The sequence below is a fragment of the Eurypyga helias genome, unplaced genomic scaffold (genome assembly GCF_000690775.1).
Source record: "Eurypyga helias isolate BGI_N326 unplaced genomic scaffold, ASM69077v1 scaffold34858, whole genome shotgun sequence".
NCBI classification, from domain to species: Eukaryota; Metazoa; Chordata; class Aves; order Eurypygiformes; family Eurypygidae; genus Eurypyga; species Eurypyga helias.
The window spans coordinates 12,058-32,189 of record NW_010265568.1 but is presented as its reverse complement, the minus strand read 5'-3'; the positions used below and the strand labels follow the sequence as shown (position 1 = coordinate 32,189).

Here is a 20,132-nt window from a genome sequence, read left to right as displayed (position 1 = left end):
CAACCTAGTGATTCTATGATTCATTATTCTATTAACTGAATCCCTAAATTGATGACTACAAAAGAACTTGACTGATCAGGCTGCACATGTACTCCAAACACGACAGTAGTAGTACTGCCCAACCTTCTTGTAGCCAATAAAACAGTATTTGCATTAACAGGGTAGTCATACTTCCGTGATCTCTATCATTTAAACTGTACATTCTCCAGAGCAGTCACAGTCTCTGTACAGCAGTGAGCACAGTCTTAGCTCACGTTAAAGGTTTTCTGCAATACGGTGACACAAAGATGTTACAAAATGACATGGCAACAAAATCAGCTGAAGTGGCAACTCACCCATGGACAGCCATGACAGTATTATAATTGTTGGATTAGTCATCTTTTGCCTCCCACAGCAGGCTTCATTATGTGAGCAGAGACTTTGAAATGAGATATGTGTGTAAAGGAGACCAGCATGAATAAACATTTCAAGGAGTCAGTAAAAGCAGTATTAAAACCAATTGATTTAAACTGAGCTAATGTTTATCAAACTACAGGAGACAGCTTTTCTACAGCAAAATCCCTTTTATAAGATCCTGAAAACTCAAGCTTTAAAGACACAGAGACTACACCAGTACAATGCTACTGACAACACAGGAAAAAAAAAAAAGACAGGTTAATGAACCATCCTGCCTCAAATCAACGTTGATTTGAGCAACGTTGGCTCCTAAAACCAGCATAAACCAAACATTTAGAAATAGTTACAAATAGATAAAATGAGTAAATTCAATTAGGTATGTTCATGAATGCTGAAACTTATAACTTACAATGCTTAAACATTAAAGCGAGATTATAGTTTTGCCTAGAAACTGCCATTTTTATACAAATGAACAGCTAACACAAGGCAGCAATGGCTAACAGCAAAACTCTGGGAGCAAAAAGGTAACAAACTGGCATACGTCCAGCTATACATTTTATTGAGCTACCACGTGGCAGATCAGGATTCACATACATACCAGCCAGGCAATTCAGAACTTAAAGGCTGTCTACCACCACCACTTACTCATTTCTGCATATAGTTCAACTAGATCTCTCTGAACTAGATACTGAAAAGCATATCCAAACTACCCTACAGCTCCTATCCATGGAGGAAGCAGCAGGAACTATCCAATATGCCAGAGTTCAGTCCAGAGTAAGAATGGCTGAAAAGATTTTGCATAGTGAAAATTGTTAAGGCTACAAGAAGGAAAGTGCTGACTTAATTCTTTATCTTGTCAGCATGTACGTTTAATCTTATGGGTGCACATAACATCAGCAGCAACCAACTTTTATACTTTCTGCCCTTGTAGGTGGCACAGTTGTCGAGCAACCAGCGTCTTCCCTGGGGTGACTGAAACAAGGTTAATGTTCAGCCCTCCATGTGTCCTTTGCAGTCTCTCAACTACAGAATTCTGTAACCTACTAAGGACTCAGAAGGAGGTTACTATGCATGAGAATAACACATCAAGTATTTACATTCCTTAAGAAGGGTACATCCCTTCCTAAGAAGGGTACAAATCCACAGAAGACTCCAAGCACTCCCTGTCATTACAATTAGCCAAAAGTGGGTCCAAGCCTTTAAAAAAAGGCTGCTTTATCAAATGTAGCATCACTACCAGATACTGTACCCGTGAGAGAGACTTTGATGAAGCTGTGACTGAAACATGAGATGACTGACCTGCAGATGTCTGAAAGACATTTTTAAATTAGCTCAGGCTATGTTAGAATACTTCAGCAGAGTACGCTCCCACCACTACAGAAGAATCTTCTGTAACCAACCCCAATAGCCCACGGAGGGACTGATGCCACTGATAAACTGTCTTGGACCTTATCAGAAAGAAAGGAACTACTAAAAACTGTCTATCATTCCTCTGTAGGAAGATCACCAGAAAAGTAACCTTCATAGAAGGGAGCAGAAACTAACCGTTGCCCTGATGAGGCATGTAAGTAGCATAGCAATGAAAACTGGAACTTGCCTTAGAGATGCTTTTTTCTAGGGCCAACACCTTTATTGGGCTGCTTTGGTACTTCAGGGCTACAGGGTGACTGAATGTAGAGAACATCACCTGGAAGAAGTTAGTGGCCAAGGCCAAGACGCAAGAAATCTATCTAGCCAAAAGGTAGATTTGAAAGACAGTAACCAAACAGCTACTCCAGAACTGCTGAGCTACAGACACGTATCAGCTTGTACATGGCACAAAAAAGCCTACTTGGCAAGATAAGAACATCTGCTTGAATCATGCCTGCTTACCTCTTAGCACAACCTTTAAGTGTAACAGAGATGTTCAAGACATGAGCAACATTCAACTCTGGAGAGATTCCCAACACGTTGATGAACAGTTCCCGAGTTGAGCACAATCAGATATGGGAGTATTCTGCACATCACAGGTATGAGGCATCTAGCCTAAATGGCTTGAAGCTGCTGAAGTATTTTGGCCCTAAAGGGTGAAGGCCTAAACTGCCAAACTTCAGAATAATACCCATCATCTTATGTACCCTGGCAGCCAAAGTTGCCAGGGTACTTTGTTTATTATACATTAAATGCTTCACTGAATTTTAGTAACAGCTCAACATGGCTTCAGAGTTATTTTAACCTGTGGCCAATCCCCACATGAATGTCCAAACTGCCTAGCCACAGAAATAACAAGCATAGCAAAGCAAGTTTCAAAGTGCTTTCTCTTCACATCTAAATCTAAGATAAATGTTATTCATGCCACACTCTGCAAATATAACTGCAAGGACTCCAGCTCTAAAAATGGAAATGGTAGGAAAGTAAGAACTAGTAATGAGTGGTGTCACTGCTACCTCTGCCCAAGCAAGAAAGACTAAAATGCTTTGCAGAGTTAGTTGATGACACTTCCCCCTGCAGCAATTAGCCTCACAAAAGGTATCAAAAAAAACTCGCGAGAATAAGCTTCATCATGGTGTTGCTGTGATTATTTTTTTTAAAGCAAATAAAGAAAACAAATTGAGGAAATTTCTAAATCAAAGGCAGTAATGTGTGGCAAGACAATTTACAATCATGTTCTGAAATAAAAGAAAATCTGGAAGTGGAGACCAGCCAACATTGTCAACACATCAGACACTACAGTAAGTCACATAACAGTATGTTCCAGTTGCAAGTAGTTAAACCTTAGAGTGGAGTTATAATTTAGATATGAGAACTAAAGATGTCTCTTTCCTCCAAGACTCTTGTGGACATTTTTGTTCAACAATTATCATTGGCTCAGATTTTTTTTTTTTCTTGGTCAGAGCACAGAATTGAGCCTGAATGTATCATATAATTAGGCAGGTTAGAAGAAGTAATAATACTTTGGATGGGACAGCAAGAAAAAGGAGTAGTTGCCAGGAGGACCAATTAGCTAGCAAACTACCTAACACCACTATGAACTTTCACTTCAGACACAAACTGACTACTTGGCAAGTTTTCTGATTAGGAACCTACCTCCCTGAAGCTACAGCAGCTACAGCAACCAATAAGTTTAATTACAACCACTTGTTGAGAAGATCCCTTTAATAATCTGCAGTGTTCTTACTGCAAGGTGAGAACTACAGTCCTCAGGTAGTAAAGTACAAGAAATGGTGTCAATTACAACTGAAACACTTAAGTTTTCTATGGTCACTTTTTCAAGCTCTCCCTCAATAGATTAGTGGAATTCAGCTTGCAGCAAGACTCAGCTTCTGAAAAACCCCATGCACTATTTTTCTTTCTGAAGTTTTCCTTTAGAGGTACATCTAACAGACATAAGAAGCAAAAGCTTTGTGACCAATGAGAAGGAAGTATGTTATTTCCATACACAATATACATGTATTTTGTATTTTCTACTGATCTGGCATGAAGCCTCCAAGTCATCCATTGCTACCAAAAAGCTGCAGCCTTGCCAGGTCCATGTAATTTATCACAACCAGATGGTGTGCTGTCAATAAAGGAGGGGCTGCTATCATTCCACAGCAGAATAATTACCTTCCCTTTGAACCAAGGACAATGTTTTCAATAAAAACCCAAAGCCGTTTAATGCAACTTCCAGTCTGTCAGACTCCCACTGTGCAGCTCCAGGATTCATTAGACTCAAAGAAGTGAAGGAGACCATTTGTTAAAAACATAGTACAAGTCTCTCAGAAAGGACATTGATGATATACAATTAACAAAAAAAAAAAAAAAAAAGGCATTATGAGTCTTCTTTAACAGCATTTTACACAGACTATTTTCCATCACAAGTTTTACAGGGAATGTAGCTGTACTGCATTAAAATGCCACCTACATCCTAGGTCTTTTAAGTAAACTATGGTAGATCTTCATTGCTCTGGTATGCCCTTCTGGCTCTGTATTTCTGCATGTCAAAAGTAGGAGTAGCAACACTTACTCTGGGAGGAAGACTAATAGGCAAGGGTTGTGAAGCAGAAAGAATTAAAAGTTAGCTAGTAAATGAAACTAAAGAAGAATGGAAAGCCGTCTCTTCCAGACCAAAACACCACTAGGCTGATACTCCTATGACATCTGGAAACATGTCCCAATTATCCAGGAGTAATTCAGAAAACTGGACCTTGCCATGTAATTGAACAAGTTACAGTACAACCAAATGGTACCTTCACTTTGAGCAATGCAATAGACGGGATGAATTTCACTACACACTAGGTTTCCCCAGGAGCTTCAAACTCTGCCAAATAAAAAGCGGTAATTATTTGAACACTCAAAGCATTTTCTGAGTCTGCTTCCAAGCCAAATTTTGACTTTCTGCTTCCCCTTCTTTAAACAGTACATATTTAATGAAGTGGTTAAGAAACACATCCTCTTTTCCCAACAGCAGAACATTTTGTTCGCCTTGAAAAGCAAGAATAACTATCAAGCCTGGGAAATTAAAGGTGAGCTGCAAGCCCACGTATGAACATTTCCAGGAATTACATGTAACAATAGAATGGAAAATTTAATGTAGTTTTAGTTCCAAGATGGAAAGAAACATTATTAAAAGATGGTTTACTATTGACTGACCATCTAAGACCAAAAATCAGCACATTTTCTTCATGCAGCAGTTTCCTAGAGTTTTACTCAGATTTTGCTGTTATGTTTTACATGTGATTTACAACCTTAAGAGAGAGATATTTAGGCAAAGCATGACAGAAGAGGTGAAAAAACCCCAAACAACAGTCATTTTTTCTGAGTTTTCTAAAGTGCACTTCAGCACAGTTCTGGAGAATACAAATTTTTAGGGGGTCCACTGGTATGCAACATCATGGGTACACCAACTAGCATTTCTAAAAATACCTGGTATTTTCAGCATTGTGATAAAACCAACAGCCTAAAGCTCATCCTTGGAAATAGTCAATGTATTTTTTCCAAATCTCTCTCGTTTAAAATACTGCTCCACAACATGCAACTCTGCTACATCCAAAAGACAGGAGTATTTGTAATTTAATATGGAAACGTTTCAGCTGTCTTAATACCAGGATAATTCCTAGGCAAGTCTGGCATTTGAGACATGCCACATATTTGTCACTGAAGTGTGTGCATTTTTGTGACCTTCTGTGCGGTCCATCAGTTGGTGTGCTGCCCGTAACAGTGCACCCTCCCACGCATTCGCTCTCAGGTTGCTGAAGAGATTATTTGAGCTCTGAACCTCGGGCTTTTTCATCGGACCATTTCTTTGTTCTGGGAAGCACCACACAGTCCTCAGGAGTTCACAACTAAAGGGACACCAACAGCCTATGCTGGCTGTGAGCAATTCAGCAAAATGTATGTGTTTACATTTGTCAGACTTTAAAAGAGATCTTAAGAACCACTGGGTTTGTAGCACTCACCTTCACAAGGTTTAACACTTGAGCTGCAGTGCTTTGTCCCCTCTCTGATTTTAAAAGCTGTCCTTTCCCTCTGTATAGATAAGAGTGACACACAACAGGGATACGGATCCATTAGAATCTCAGGCTCCCTGTGTGATAATTAGAGGAAATTATTTGCTGACCTCAAGCAGCCTTTGAAGTCCGTACCAGCAGAGAAGAGGGAAGGATTATTCAGCAGGCAATACATCCCCTTAGGCTGCCTCTGCAAAAAGTTCTGTTGGACTGATTCTTCTCTCAAAACCTAGAACACCTGAGCTGCCAAAAAACTTGCGGTTGTAGACAACATTCAAGGATTGCTGTGAAACAGACTTTGCATATCAGTAGTTTATTTAAGCCTAACATACAAAAAATGTCATGAGGTAAGCATTGCCTTGCAGAAGACTGAATTACTAAGCAGTTGGCATGAGGGCATGGGGGCAACAAAAAAACCCAAACCCAAAACCTATGTAGCTCTTCTGCTTAGAAAGCTAAGCACAATTCCCATTCACACAGGCTTTTATCTTATGTAAGCGTACAAACTAACATGAATTGCTCACAATGATTATTGTCACCAGCACCCTGATTTTAAAGATAAAGAAATTACGAAATAATAGATCCATACTGCAGAAACAATCGATTTGAGTTAACCACATAAAAGCGAATCACGTCCTCAAACATCATGCCAACAACTTGTAATTTATTCCAAGAACCTCGTTTCAAGAGATGGGAAAGCATAACACAGTAGTCTTGCCATTTCTCTGCATACTTAAAATGCGCTGTGTATCACAGAGACCTGCTTGTTTAAGACTCAGGAAAGTCCTAAAAAAGACTGCTGGTTGCTGGTACCATCAGATACCTTAATGACTACTACAATTACATTTAGCTGGCAACATGCATTTAATTTTTTTTCCAGTATTAACTACAATGGTATACCACATCCAAGTCAGACACTGCAGAAAAACCAACTGTCCCTACTTTGAGATTTGCACAATGGAGAACAAAAACTCCTATGCTCTCCATCTGTGTTCAGTGTGATTCTTCATAGGAAATTGACCTAGACAGAAGTCGGAGGTTTTGATGCCTTCAGTGAATAATGGAGCTTGTTCAAGACCACAACAACAAACCAAACCAAACCACACCGCCTCCCAGCAATGGCTGTCAGAAACACACAAGTCCTTTCCACTTCAAGCAGAATTCAAGATAATGCCTGGTCTGGTAGAGCTGATAAAAATTATCCATAAACTCTATTTTATCATTAAAAAAGACTGAGAAAGAGAGTGCATGTGTCTGTGTATCTAAAAATCAGTAAGACTGACTGAACACAGAATTATCTCATACGCAAAGGATTGCATAGGTACAACTACTCCATTTCATGGTGGCATTACACTTATCTCCTCTGATATGTCCCAAGCCCTGTATAACAATGCTGCAGTGAGAGACTAGGCTCATGAAGAGATCCAGAAGGGTACCCTAAGTCCAGCCTCACAAGCCACCACAGTGTTTTTCCACACAGAACTTTTCCAGAGGTTGAATTTCTACTGAAAGCAAGTCAAGTTCTCTCTCGAGTATCACGGCTAAATAGAATAGCTTTCCAGACAGGACCAAGTAACTGGCCTGTGAGAGAAAGTAAGAACAAAAGCACACTACCAGCTCAACTTTACTCACACTAGCTGAAGGATCTGCTGAGGAACAGCAATATTGTTTGGAACAAGTAATCCCTGTCCCCTCCAGCAGAATCCAGAAAGCAATTTCTGAACTACAATTCACAAGAGCAATACTTTATGATTGTTTAGTTTTTATGTTTAGCTGCTCATGTTCCTCTGTACCTTGTTCACTGTGTCTGGTTACACTGCTGTCACATGGCTGAAATTCACTGCATCCTAACAATTATGATTTTGTCATCTTTATTTGGAGGTTGAAGGTAACAAACATTGGTTTGGATGAATCAATAATTTCAAAGAATGAAATTAGGCCTACCCCTCCAGAACAATGAAATTAAGTTTGTGTTGACTTGGTACATGTATTATCTAACATGTATGACCTTGGAAACATTCAAGGTCAGGCTGGACAGGGCTCTGAGCAACCTGATCTAGTGGAAGGTATCCCTGCTCACTGCAGGGGGGCTGGACTAGATGACCTTTAAAAGGTCCCTTCCAAACCAAACCATTCTATGATTAACTCTGCACATTAATTACTGGATTTGTGGGATTGGTATTGACACTACTTAAACATTAGATCATATGAACTGTGTATTATCACAAATGCACAGTCATGATAACATTCATAATCACTGCAAAGACAGCTGTACATATGCTGCTTGACAGCTATTCTTGTGCCTTGCTGAGAAGAAAGGGAAATGTGTGCTGGTCAGACTATTCATCTGAACTAATTCTGATGCCTCCACCATGAAGAAGTCAAAAACATGAGAAAAAAACTTTATACAGTTTCAGTAAAACTTACCTTGCCAAGTTAATGGAATTTGAGAAAACCAAGCATTTTAAAACTTCTGTTTTCCTTTTATTATGATACCTTGGACATTGGAACTTAAAAAGCACATCTTTGCTCAAAATCTCAAGAGTACGATAAAGCGCCAGTGGAGACAGAAAGAAACAGACTCAAGTCTCTGTAGAACACAAATAGGTTGGCAGGCCTTTATGGCAGACTGAAACCACAGAGAGAGAAAACATCAGGAACACATACAAACACCACATTTCTTTACAAGCTAAGGAATGTGCAAGCTTTGACAAAGCATATTCTATAAAGGATGTTTATAATGTACTTCCATGGAGACAGTTCAGTAGCTTGACAACATAGCAACAAAGAGTGAGAACTAGATTTTCCATCTGTTTTGTGCAGACTGTTTTTCTACAATGGAAGCCAGTATCAAAGCAAACCCTTCTTTGGGATTTTGAACCACAACACAAGAGGATAGAGAAATGGTCTTTGCCTTTGTAGTACAAGAGATGATGATCAAAGATATCACCTCCATATGTTTCAAACAGAAGTGTTACAAACAAGTGAGTCACCTAGTTTCAGGCAGCATTACTAACAGCCTTTACTAACCATAAAGTATCACACAGGTATCAAATACCTTACAGTACCAGAAAGATTACCACCTCCAGCTGAACATCTGTCATAAGAACAGCAAATCAGCCCCCTTCCACATTTTAAGACAGCTATATCCAAAAAAGAAGGATATGTCACTGTAAATCATGACTTCATCTTAAGCATGAAAAGAAAAATGCCAGCATTGTAAGAATTCCTTCTAACAGATCAGCAGCAAAATAATTAGTTTTCAAGGTTTTTTTGGTTGTAGGTTTTTGGTGGTGGCTTGGTTTTTTTTTTGGTGTGGTGGGTTTTTTTGTAACTGACAGCTGCAATTTTTACCTGTATTTAATGTATTGTTTCATGCTAGATGCAGTCATCTGGAAAAAACCCACTCCTATGGTTTGAATCAAAAAAAAAGAAAAAAAATCACTAAATATAACTCCAGATGTTCCAGTAACCTCAGGACTGTGAAAATGAATACTACTTCAGTCCAAGGTAGAAAAGCTATGAAAAAGTAGAATTTTCCATAGGGAATGTACATAAACTTAAATAATACACCTGTAGTGGTACTATTGTACCATCTTTAACCAGGTTTTCGTGCCTGAATTACACAAAACCTGTTAAATAAAGAAGTTGTAACTAGGATAACTAATAACTAATGCTTTAAGGATGATTTTAAATTACACTGAAGTATATTCACTGCAAAGGAATTCAAAAACCAGTTTCTAAACTTTAAAAATGCTAGTCTTTATTTGCAGCTTAGGGGTTTTATTCTGAGTTTCTGGTTGGGGTTTTTTTCCTTAAGAAATAATTCAATTACCTGCTGTCATAGCCTGAAATTTGACTGGAAAAGCACTGGAGGTCTTACATTTAAATGGAAGGAAGACTGATCATAATCTGCAAAGTCTGCAGTTCCCTATGTATGTTGATTTACATATGAAAAAACATTTTTAATGTATATATTTCTCTCCTCTGATCTCCTAGCTCTCAGCAGCTGCTGATCTATCTGCTTCCCCTCTTAGACTCATTGCTCACAGTGCCCCTGTTGATGCTGGGACTGAAATCAGTTGTTCATCAGCACGGGACTTTTTCAAGACCCACAGAACAGAAACTGCAAGTATTGCTTCACCTGAAAGGGCTGGCCACTACTGAGCACCTGAACTTGGCTGTTTCAGAAACACCAGTGTGAAGCTTCTAGAAGAAACTCTACACTTGGAAAGATTTACCCAGGTAACTGAAGTGGATCATCTACCTATCTATCCAGTTACAAATTCAACCCAAACTGTTCCTTTTGCAAATAAGTTCATTACCTTCCATCTTTCAGACATAATTTTTCCTCTCTGTAAGCAGTATGACCGCTGCTGCTACTAGGGGCATCTCCAGTGCCTCTGCTGAGCTAAGACTTTGCAATGCTTGAGAAAATGAAAAAAAACAAGAAGAGATGCTGTGACGATGCAAAATGAACAAATGAATTGCTCAAAGACTTTTTGTTTTGTGTAGCAGTGCAGGAGCGAAGTCGCACAGTAAGCATTTCCTGTACCAAGCAGCCACCAAGGACTATTTTCTTTGCAGAGATTTAACAGCAAAGGACATACAATCCTGAAGGCAGTTTTGACTTAGAAAAAACCCTCCTTCGTAACAATCACCTATGGAAACATCTCCATCTACATGTGCAGAGTGGAAATCTTTGTAAGTCAAAGAATCCAACACATTTTTAGCTGTGCAAGAGCCACCTTTGACAACTCTAGGAAACACCACACAAAATCAAACTTGGAAAAGAAAAATTAAGCTCTGTGGTGTCCAGAAAAAAAGGGAAGCATTTTTTCCCATCTTAAATTCTCAAATACAAGAATAATAATCTTAGGGGAAATATTCACAGTGGGGTATAGTTTGTGCAGTTTTATGGAAAGGTTATTATTTATCAACAGTATTTAGTCTGTCAGTATATCTATCCTGCCATTAGGCACATCTCTTAGGAGCATGTGCTGCAATTCATAGATTGGGCAAGATATCCAAGTACTCAACCTTGGAGCAGTTATTCAGTAAGTCTGCTACATGGTCTTTGAGACTCCAGCTTCCCTGACCACCCCTCATTAGCTGGTCATAAAAACTAAGATAAATTTTTGACTGCAGTTTTTCAACTTTCACATAAAACCAGTATAGAAGCACGAGGTTATACAACATCCACAGGCCTCAATCTATTCTTCTGAAACTCAAGGCCAGTTCATCCACATGGAAGGATTTGTAGGACATGGAAATCACAGGCAATGAGGTAGCCATATGAAACAGTGCAGATTAACTGCAGATGATCAGCAACATTCTCCTCCCTCATTCCCTACAGCTGTATCAGCCACTGGAGTGCTGCTCTTAACTATAAGATCAGATGGGAAGTGTGTAAGTGCAAGAAAGATTATTCGACAAAAGTCAGTTCACTGGTCATGCTCCATGTCAACACTTTCAAAGTTTCCCTTTTGCTGAAGTATTGCTCCTGAAGCAGCGAGACTAATGCTCAAGTTCCACCTCAGCAAGGCTTGCTATTCAGTGGAAGAGATATACCAGCCAACAATAAACCATCCTCCTTTGATTAAATATAGCTAGTAACCAGCTTAGTCTAAAATGAGACAAATGGAGCTAAGGCATCCATTCTCCCATCTGGAGAGTAAGCAAGGCTGAGGGGTGGGATGTGTTCGACTATCCTACTCTTTGGCAAATTTCTTTGGGAGATGGCAGCCATAAATACTGGAGTATCACCTTCTCACCAAACGGCACAAAAATCAGCTTGGTAACAAAACAATGCCATCTATGGCAAAAATCAGCTCCATAAAGAAACAATGCCAGCACTATGAAACGGGCTCCATGACCTTGAGATAATAATGAGATCCTACACCAAAGTAAGCTTTGACCAGTAAATGATACTGTAAGGTACAGTGAGAAGTATTTCATCTTTGTGTTAGCACTTAGTCTGAAAATCCAAAAAACCTGGCAGGCAGACTACCTTCTACTAACAGTCTCTTGGTAGGAGAATCTCTTAAGGAATAAGGGGAGTGAACAAAATAGTCCTAAATAGCTACTTTTCCTCAGTGGTACTAAATGGGACATTATGGAATGCAGCACAGTAGTTTCCAAAGGTGTTTTTGTCCCTCAACATGACTTCGCTATACCTCCCAATATTGCTAGAGATTTCACCTAAGGAGCAATGGGGGAGACATGATGCTGCAAGCGGATATGTGCTATTTACTAATGTGTCCTAAAATTAAGAATTTCCACTCTGGAGGAGTTGTTTTGGTTTTGTTTGATAAAAGCTATAGCCTGAAAATTTGCCACTATGTCAGAGCTGCCCACATCTGCCTGTACATGTGTTATAGAAGCCATACTTGTCCTTCTCCAGCGTGCTCTCAGATTTACCCTAGAACTCTGCAATAATTTCAACAGGAAGGGTGTTGAGCTTTCCCATGTTAATAAGTTGTATTTGGCAAGCAGTTCCTGGTAGCCTGCCACCTGGAACTGCAGTGAGGTGGAAGAGTAGGCTTTGTGCCTGAAAAGACCCAAACCCTGGAGGCCTTGACTCTGCTGCGACTTTTATAGACTTGTTTTTCCTGCACAGCTCTATTTTCCAAGGATCCTGCAAAGATCAAAGCTGCGCATATAAACACCACTATTGTCTCTACAATGCCAGGTCCTGAACAAAAAGTTACTTGTCAGGAATACAGCAATAATCCTAGAAAAGACAGGCTATTTTCAGTAAAAATTGGAGGTACTAAACATCCTGCTTTCAGCTCTTGGTACAGAGAGTTACTTGGTAAGAGTACCACGTCTGTTTGTACAGAGTACTTACTTAGTTCTGGACCTGTTGGTAGCAGGGCAACTAAGTTCTCCACTGCCCATTTGGGGCCCGAGTTTGGCAACTCACACAAGACGGTATTAAGCTGCCCAGTAGAAAGGCAAGCTTGAAAGCCTTGAGAAGCTTCAGAAGTATTTTACTGGCTTGCCTTTTTTTTTTTTTTTCTCCTTTTAATTCCCAGTGTCCATAGACAAACAGCCAAGAAATCTTAGGAGCTGCTAGCCAACATGAACCTGTGAAGCATGCATGCTCTGCAATACATTTTCCTCCACGCAGACAGCCTCGTAACCACAACTTTTCCACTATGCAACAATTAGGCAACAGCCTGAGCATTAACAGAGCTTACCCATGGCAGCAAGAAGCCCTGCAGGTTGATTTATCCTGTTCTTGACAAGCCAATTTGTCTTGAGCTAAACCCCACTGTTAAATCTAGACTGCAACAAAACCTGCACAACCTCATTTAAAGTGATCTCAAATCACTGGCCATATGCTCTCAAAATACTCTAACTGGCACGCAGGATTTTCAGACAGCTTCTTCCTTCTCCGATTAAATCTGTACTATCTAAGGAAGTTTATTAATTCTGGGACATGAGCAAACATCTGCACACTGGTAGAACTAAAGTACACACTGTGGATTGTCTAGACTGTCCACATTCAGGAATTTGTGGTAGATCAGCTGCACTGATGTGAAATGGCATGAGTTGACCTCGTGCCAACCACATTTTACATCAGAACCTGTTGAAGTAGGCAAGGACAGTAGTTCAACTGGTCTGCGAGTTCCACATGGCCTAATACACCTGCACAGTTCACAGAAAGGGCTTCAGTTAGAGGCTGTTGGTTGTTTCCAAAGCAGGTAGAAACACTGACATTACACGCACTTCACAGAATGAAATTCTGCCCTGTGTCTGTACTCTGCAGACACTACTGTAGTATTATTTTTTCTATTATATTGCTGCAGTTGCCAGAGGTGAAGACAGGAAAAGGTGCTTATGTGAGTCCTTCGTTTTTTATCAAAAGGACTCTGTTCTAGTAAATCATGTATCACACCACAAACTCTGTTCCATATTACCCCAGAGTGCACATCACCTCACTGTGATTACTGCTGTTCAAATGCTTTTCCTTAACATTCGTAGTGTCTTACAAGCCTTTTACTCATGCTACTGCTAGCAGTATATGCTAGTAAGCTGCTACCCAGTGTTTTCTCCTTTCCCTGTATAAGCAGCACACTAACATTCTGTAGAAATGTGGCACCTCAAGCGCTACTGAGAGGAAAAAGCAAGCCACACATTTTAAATCAAATGTAGTGTAAGAAAGGAAGAAAAACGAAGTTACGTCAACAAAGCCACATTCCTAGTTGTAGTTCTGCTATGACAGATCAGTGTTTAGGCTATGACGATACAGGATGACAGCTCACACCTGAACAGAAATAGCAAAAAGCAGAATGTTATGAGAACAGAGCAGGTGAACAGTTAAAGGTTTGAGAGCTCTTGCACAAACACCATGATGTTGATTAAAGTCCAAAAGAAGAGGGACTGAAGAATTCCCACATTCCAATGCACAACATAAGGGGCACAGCTCTGCTGATGTCTGTAAACACTCTTCAAAGCACCAAATGCTGAAAGATTTCTCCTGCCTAGCCCAGGTTAAAGCAATTTTTCTGGAGGCTTGCCATTCTCTGTGGGAGGGAGGTAGGGGTGCAGCAACAAGCTGGATTCAAAAGATCCCCAGCTGGAAGCACAAATACAGAGAGTGATGTTTAACACTGTTAGTCCCCTGGAGAGAAGCAGGAAACTCTCTTTATGACCCCCAGAGTATTTGTTTTTCCAACAGTTTCCCAGCTCAGCTTGAGATTCTCAAGGGCAGCAACAAAAAAAGTTTTCACTTTGCTCAAATTAGTTTTGACTGGTCCCCGGGTTCCCAAGGTGATAATTTAACACCTCATTAACAAGTGCATTATTGGAGGAAATTCAAATGAACCGATTTTAATGCTAACTGAATGTTTTGAACCTCGGCCTGCACAAGCAGTATTTATTTCCCCTTTCGAGTACAACCAGCAGCCACTGCTTCCATTTGTGGATCTATTGCTAACAATGGCAAGGTGCAAACTTCATTTATAAATATACTATAAGCTACTTAAAATTCAATTCCAAGTAATGTAACATGGGCTATTCCTTCACTACTGCTTACGCTTTATACTTGCGTATCCTTCTGGCTTGATTTTGGAAAGAAAAGGGGAATTTTACAAAATGTCCAACTGGAGGAAACCTACTGATCAGGCAGTTGACCGAACTAACTCAGGTCGTATCTTCACTTGAGGGGCTGATTAACCATATGGAGGTTAAAACACTAATTGCAGTCTTCTCTCCCCTCGAATATAAGGAGACTAGGCTTAGTTTTGTTTCCTGCATGCTTCTCCTTGAGCATATAAAGAGTGTAGCAACGGTGCTGTCTTCTCAACAGCTCAGTCAGGCTCAGTTTTCTGGCAACACACCCATACATTCTTATTCCCTTTGGCTATAATTGGTTTACCTACCTTTTCTGACTTAACTCACTCAAGTTTGTTGCACACAGCAGTGGCATGACTAGAAATCCTTTTTTTTAAGGTTTCCTCTGACTAGATGTAATCAACTACTGTCTCTTCACAACCGACACACTCAGATGAGGCACATACCAATCAAATTACGTGCACCTAACCGATTAGCCTTCAAAGGTTAGTTATTCATTCTGATAGTTTAGCAGCTGGGTTGGCCTATGCAACTGCTACCTCCATTCTCCATTGCTTGTGACATTAGAGCTATGTAGGGTAACAATCCTTGGTTTCTGTACAGTGCTCAAGACAACGTTCATTCAAAACTTAAATGCCATCTTGGGCAACGTCTACTGACAACTGATTCTACGCATGCTCTTTATGGTGCTGTGACTGGGTGCATGATATTTGCCTCCAGAAACTGAGATGGAAGACAGTAAATTTGTTATAAATGTCAACATGTCAATAATAGTAATCACTGAGTTAATGTCCATGGAAGGAAACAGTTCACCTCTTTTACTAGTCATTAACACTGCCAGCTTTAGTTCAAACTTAAAACACGCCTGGATTTAAGGCCCACCTTCAGTCTTTAATACACATGAGAGTGAATGAAGTTTTATCTCCGAAGGAGGTTAACCAGTTCCTAGACTGGTTTCACCTTGCATGTTTTGATTTGCCCCATCTCAGTCAGGTTATTTTATGATTTTCTCCCACTTGCCCCCAGCGATGTTATCAGGGCAACAAATAGGCTGGGTGCTGAACACTAACAGTGCTAACAGAACTCCAGCTGCACACGATATCACCAGATCTTAAGTAAATGGCAGAAATGAGTCAACTGGATTCCCAGTCCGAGTGAGATTGTAATGGCAAAAAATTCAGCTTTCAACTAAAACGGAACCATTGATGCTGAAAAACGAGACAGGTTAAGTAGTTAATATCATAAATCCCAACAATGTCTCATTTACCAGGACAAGCACCAAACTGCCTCATTTTCCCTACGGTCAATTTAAGTAACCCAAACACCACATTAACAGCAAGAATCAAGTGGCTGTATGATACCATCTTCTAGAACTCCATTCCAGGAATCAATTTGTCATCTTTGCGTATACTATGACCCCAAAAAGTCTGCTTATTGTGCCTTTTTATTATTATTGTTTAAAAAAGCGCCCCTTTATCTACAGAACTATCTGAAGTTCATTCATCTTTGTGGCTGAACAAAGCAGCATCCACTGAACTGCTGACAAGCATCTGCAATATTTGCTCATTAACAATTTCAACCATAGTGACTTTAAATTGGAAAACCAGCTCCCAAAATACGCTTTTGTGGAAATAAGCCTTCTTCATTTCTCCTGCTCACCTTGCTCTACTATATATCAAAGTCAAATGTGATGACACGCAAGATACCGCTGTGTCTTGTCACTGGAGTTTTCTGAAGACATTTTATGTGCCAAAGACATCCACCACTCTTGAGGATGCCTGTTCATTTTGGGATTGCTTTGAGCATTTCTCCAATCAAGTATGCTTTGTTTAAGATCACATTATGCCCTTCTAGCCAACTACGTGCAAGAAAAGTAATGCAAAGTAAAATAGGACAAACATACAGCACTAAGCTAATAACGTAGAGGAGTTTCAGAAGCAGTACTGGAAGCACCACTACCAAGAACCATAACACGACTCTGCCATCGCTTTGGCTGTTGGAGTGTTTCTTGCAGTCTGGATGAAGGAGCAAGTAATATACTTGTATTTATATATAATTACATTCCTGTAACTGTCTTCAGAGACATGGAGGTTTGCTAGTCACTTACTGCATAAACAGTACAGAGAATTAACAGATTAGTTTGAACAGAAATCAAGACACAAGAAACTACTTTCCCAATTCAAGCACCACATTTGCATGCCATCCGTCTTACTTTCTCTATAAGCAGCTATTCAGCTTTTCATAGCATCTGTATTTTGTCTGTGCTGCCTCCTACTAATATCCTATTTAGTCACTGGCAGCTTGCTAGAAAGATCTGAAAGGAGATATTTACTTTTTTTAGTTATATTGTAGGTTTAGAGCCTCCAGATGTTTCATTAGATTTAGAAATAACCTGGGAGAGAATCAACTCATTCTTGCAAAATAACACACAAAAAACCCTTTCATCCTCAAAAACTAATTGCTTCCTACTACTTATTCCTCAGCTACAGACCACCTCAATCTGACATTGCAATTTCCACCAATGTTTGATGCCATGGAGAACAGCAGTTTTTACAAATAGCGTGTGGTGAACAGAAGCAGGCAGACAAAGAAGCCACAAAGGCTCTTTTCAAGAAAGCATTCTTGAAGCCATTAAAAGATTTAGCTGTGGTCTGAAGAACAGAGTTGGGAGCTAGCTGTCTACTCTTCTGATTCCAGCTCCAACTCTTGTGCCCTTGTAAAACCATCGCCCTATCTCAGTTGTCCTTCATCCATGAGATAAGCTTGACTGATTTAAAAGCAGTGAAGTTTTTGTAACACACGGTCGATTCAAAGATGCTTACCAGTGACCCAGTTCAACACTAGTTCTCTCCCCAGCACCACTCCATGTTTACTCTTAATCAAACCAACTGCAGGCAGTTGTCCTCCAGAGCCCCACCCATAATTCCACAGAATCCAAACAGAAGTTTTTCAGCCAAAGGCCTTAAACAAGGAAAAAACTTTGTCATGCTATCACTAAGCAGCTGCTCAACTCACTCAATTGAACTTTTGCCAACTTCATCCACAGAAAATGCCTACAAAGTAATATTATCTCTAAAGCCTTAAGGCAATTAAAAAAACTGCATGACTGCGAAACAGCTCTGTGCAGAAAATGACCTGAGAATCACTTTCATGCAGGGATCATCCTGCAAGGTGCTTATCCTAGCTGAAGGCTGACTTAGATGCTAAGAAACCCAGGAACACTTTCATGAGACCTGTAGCTGAGAAATCATTTCTCTGGCTACCCAGCACTTCCAAAGAGCACTACAGTTTGTATTGAAATCAGACGTACAGAGGCTTCTTTGAAATGACCCAGATCTCAAACACCAAAACCACTTTGCTCAACAGAAAGAGTGGCTAGGAGTTCTGGTACTGCTTCGCACCAAATTAGCGGGATGTAGCCTGACAAGCATTTTAAGCAACACGACAACCAAAAAGGCCTTTTGATTTTTTTTTTTTTTTAACCGAATTGGTTCCTGATCTGGTTCACCTTTCAGCTCTGATGGATCTTGCTGGCATAAAAGCAAGAGAACAGTCTGGAGTGGAAGTTGCTTCCATTCTCCTGGCTTGAACGAATATCACACTGTAACCTCAGAAAGGGGCAAAAATGCCGTAGTCTGAAAACTGCAAACAGAAATCAGTTACACATTCCTTGCTTCCCACTTCATTAAGCAAAACAGATACTGGAAGAAACCCAAAACAAGCAACGCCCGAGCAGACCACAGACTGTTGGCACATCATCAGCTAGAAAGAGCTCAAAACAGTCACTTTTAAGACGACAGCAAGACCCAGCCCTTTTGCACAACTTCTCATGTAGTTTGAAGCTTGGTTACTATCTGTTCTCGAGAGCAGCACTGGGGACAACTCTTGGCTGGTACAGGTATCTCACCTGGACCACTTGGAAAAGCTCAGTGCTAGCACAGATAGAGGCTGTTGCCTGGCTGTACTTGGCTCAGCGATGGCTTCTCCACTGAGCAACCAGCAACAGCAATTGCTGGTGCTTAACTGTTTTCACAGAATGTAAGCAAAACGAACAAAACCTGCTCTAACAGAAAAACGTTGAAGTTACTTCTCCAGCGTGCTTTTCCGCTGTAGGAGATACCACTCAGGGTAGTTGGCCAGATGACGCATGTTCAAAGCAAATACGGTTCCTCAGCGTACACCACCACCTCGTGGCCAGACGCCTGAAACTCCCGTAACTCAATATATACTGCAGTTTGAATATTAAGAGCCTCTGAACTGAATGCCACTGGCAGATCCTCAAACTACACTGTCGTCTTGTGTGAGTTGCTCACAACTTTTTAATAATCTGTGAAGAGGGAAAAATATTCTATGTGCAAAGTGCCACACCATTTCAGTTCCAAGGCAGCTTACGCATCACAAGTGCAAGTTGTTTACTTCAAGCTGCTACCTACTGGGCAAATGAGACATGAGAATTGCGTTTCTGACTTTGAATGCATCAAAACTAGTACAGATTTCCCCTTCTTACTTTCATAATGAAAAAGGAAAACAAAGACAATAAAGATGAATATGCTGAATTTCTTCTCCTGGTGCATTAAGTCTACTGATATTATGATATCTGTCAGAGACATAAAGAGGCTGTTTGGCTTCTCCCTTCCACATGCTTACTGTTAGAAAGACTCACCAACAGTTGTACCGTCTTCACCCATAATGCACTTCATGGAGGTGATTATCTGCTCCACAACAGGAGGTGATAGTGACGTTGCATACACCGCACTGTGAGAGTATGTCCTGAGGTAATCAATCAGTTCCTAGCAAAACACAAGGGGCATCAAACACTGTCTTCCCAGCACTCAGAGATGCTTTACTGTCAGGTCTCAATCACACAATAAAACAGGACACAAGAATAATGCTCTTTCAGAATTTCCTGAAAGAGAACAGGTATCTCAAGAACTGGTTTTATGGTACAAGTAAAAGAGTTGAAAAGCAAAAAGCAGGCACATGGCAACCCATAATTATGTTACAGGGCAAGAATGGGTGTTTATCAAAGACAAAAGTCTACAAGTTTAGCTACCACCACCATCACTGGATTGCAACAATGTGTTTGTATTACTCAAGCTGTGCAAAGGCTTTGTCTCACAAGTGTTTATTATAACAGTGGGAATATAAAACAAATGAAATAGTGGGAGCAGGATCCACAGGTGCTTA

At 40.2% G+C, this 20,132-nt stretch overlaps 1 protein-coding gene across 1 annotated transcript in view; it reads right to left on the bottom strand.

Moving 5' to 3' along the window:
- Nucleotides 1-19,594: 19,594 nt before the first annotated feature.
- The window catches only part of LOC104513448 (serine palmitoyltransferase 2), a gene marked incomplete at its 5' end in the record, with an annotated part of 12,225 nt that continues 11,687 nt past the window's right edge, over nucleotides 19,595-20,132 (bottom strand). The window contains one exon of the mRNA XM_010156794.1: nucleotides 19,595-19,735. Coding sequence (XP_010155096.1) covers nucleotides 19,595-19,735 — 141 coding nt within the window. The remainder of the gene's footprint in view (nucleotides 19,736-20,132) is intronic.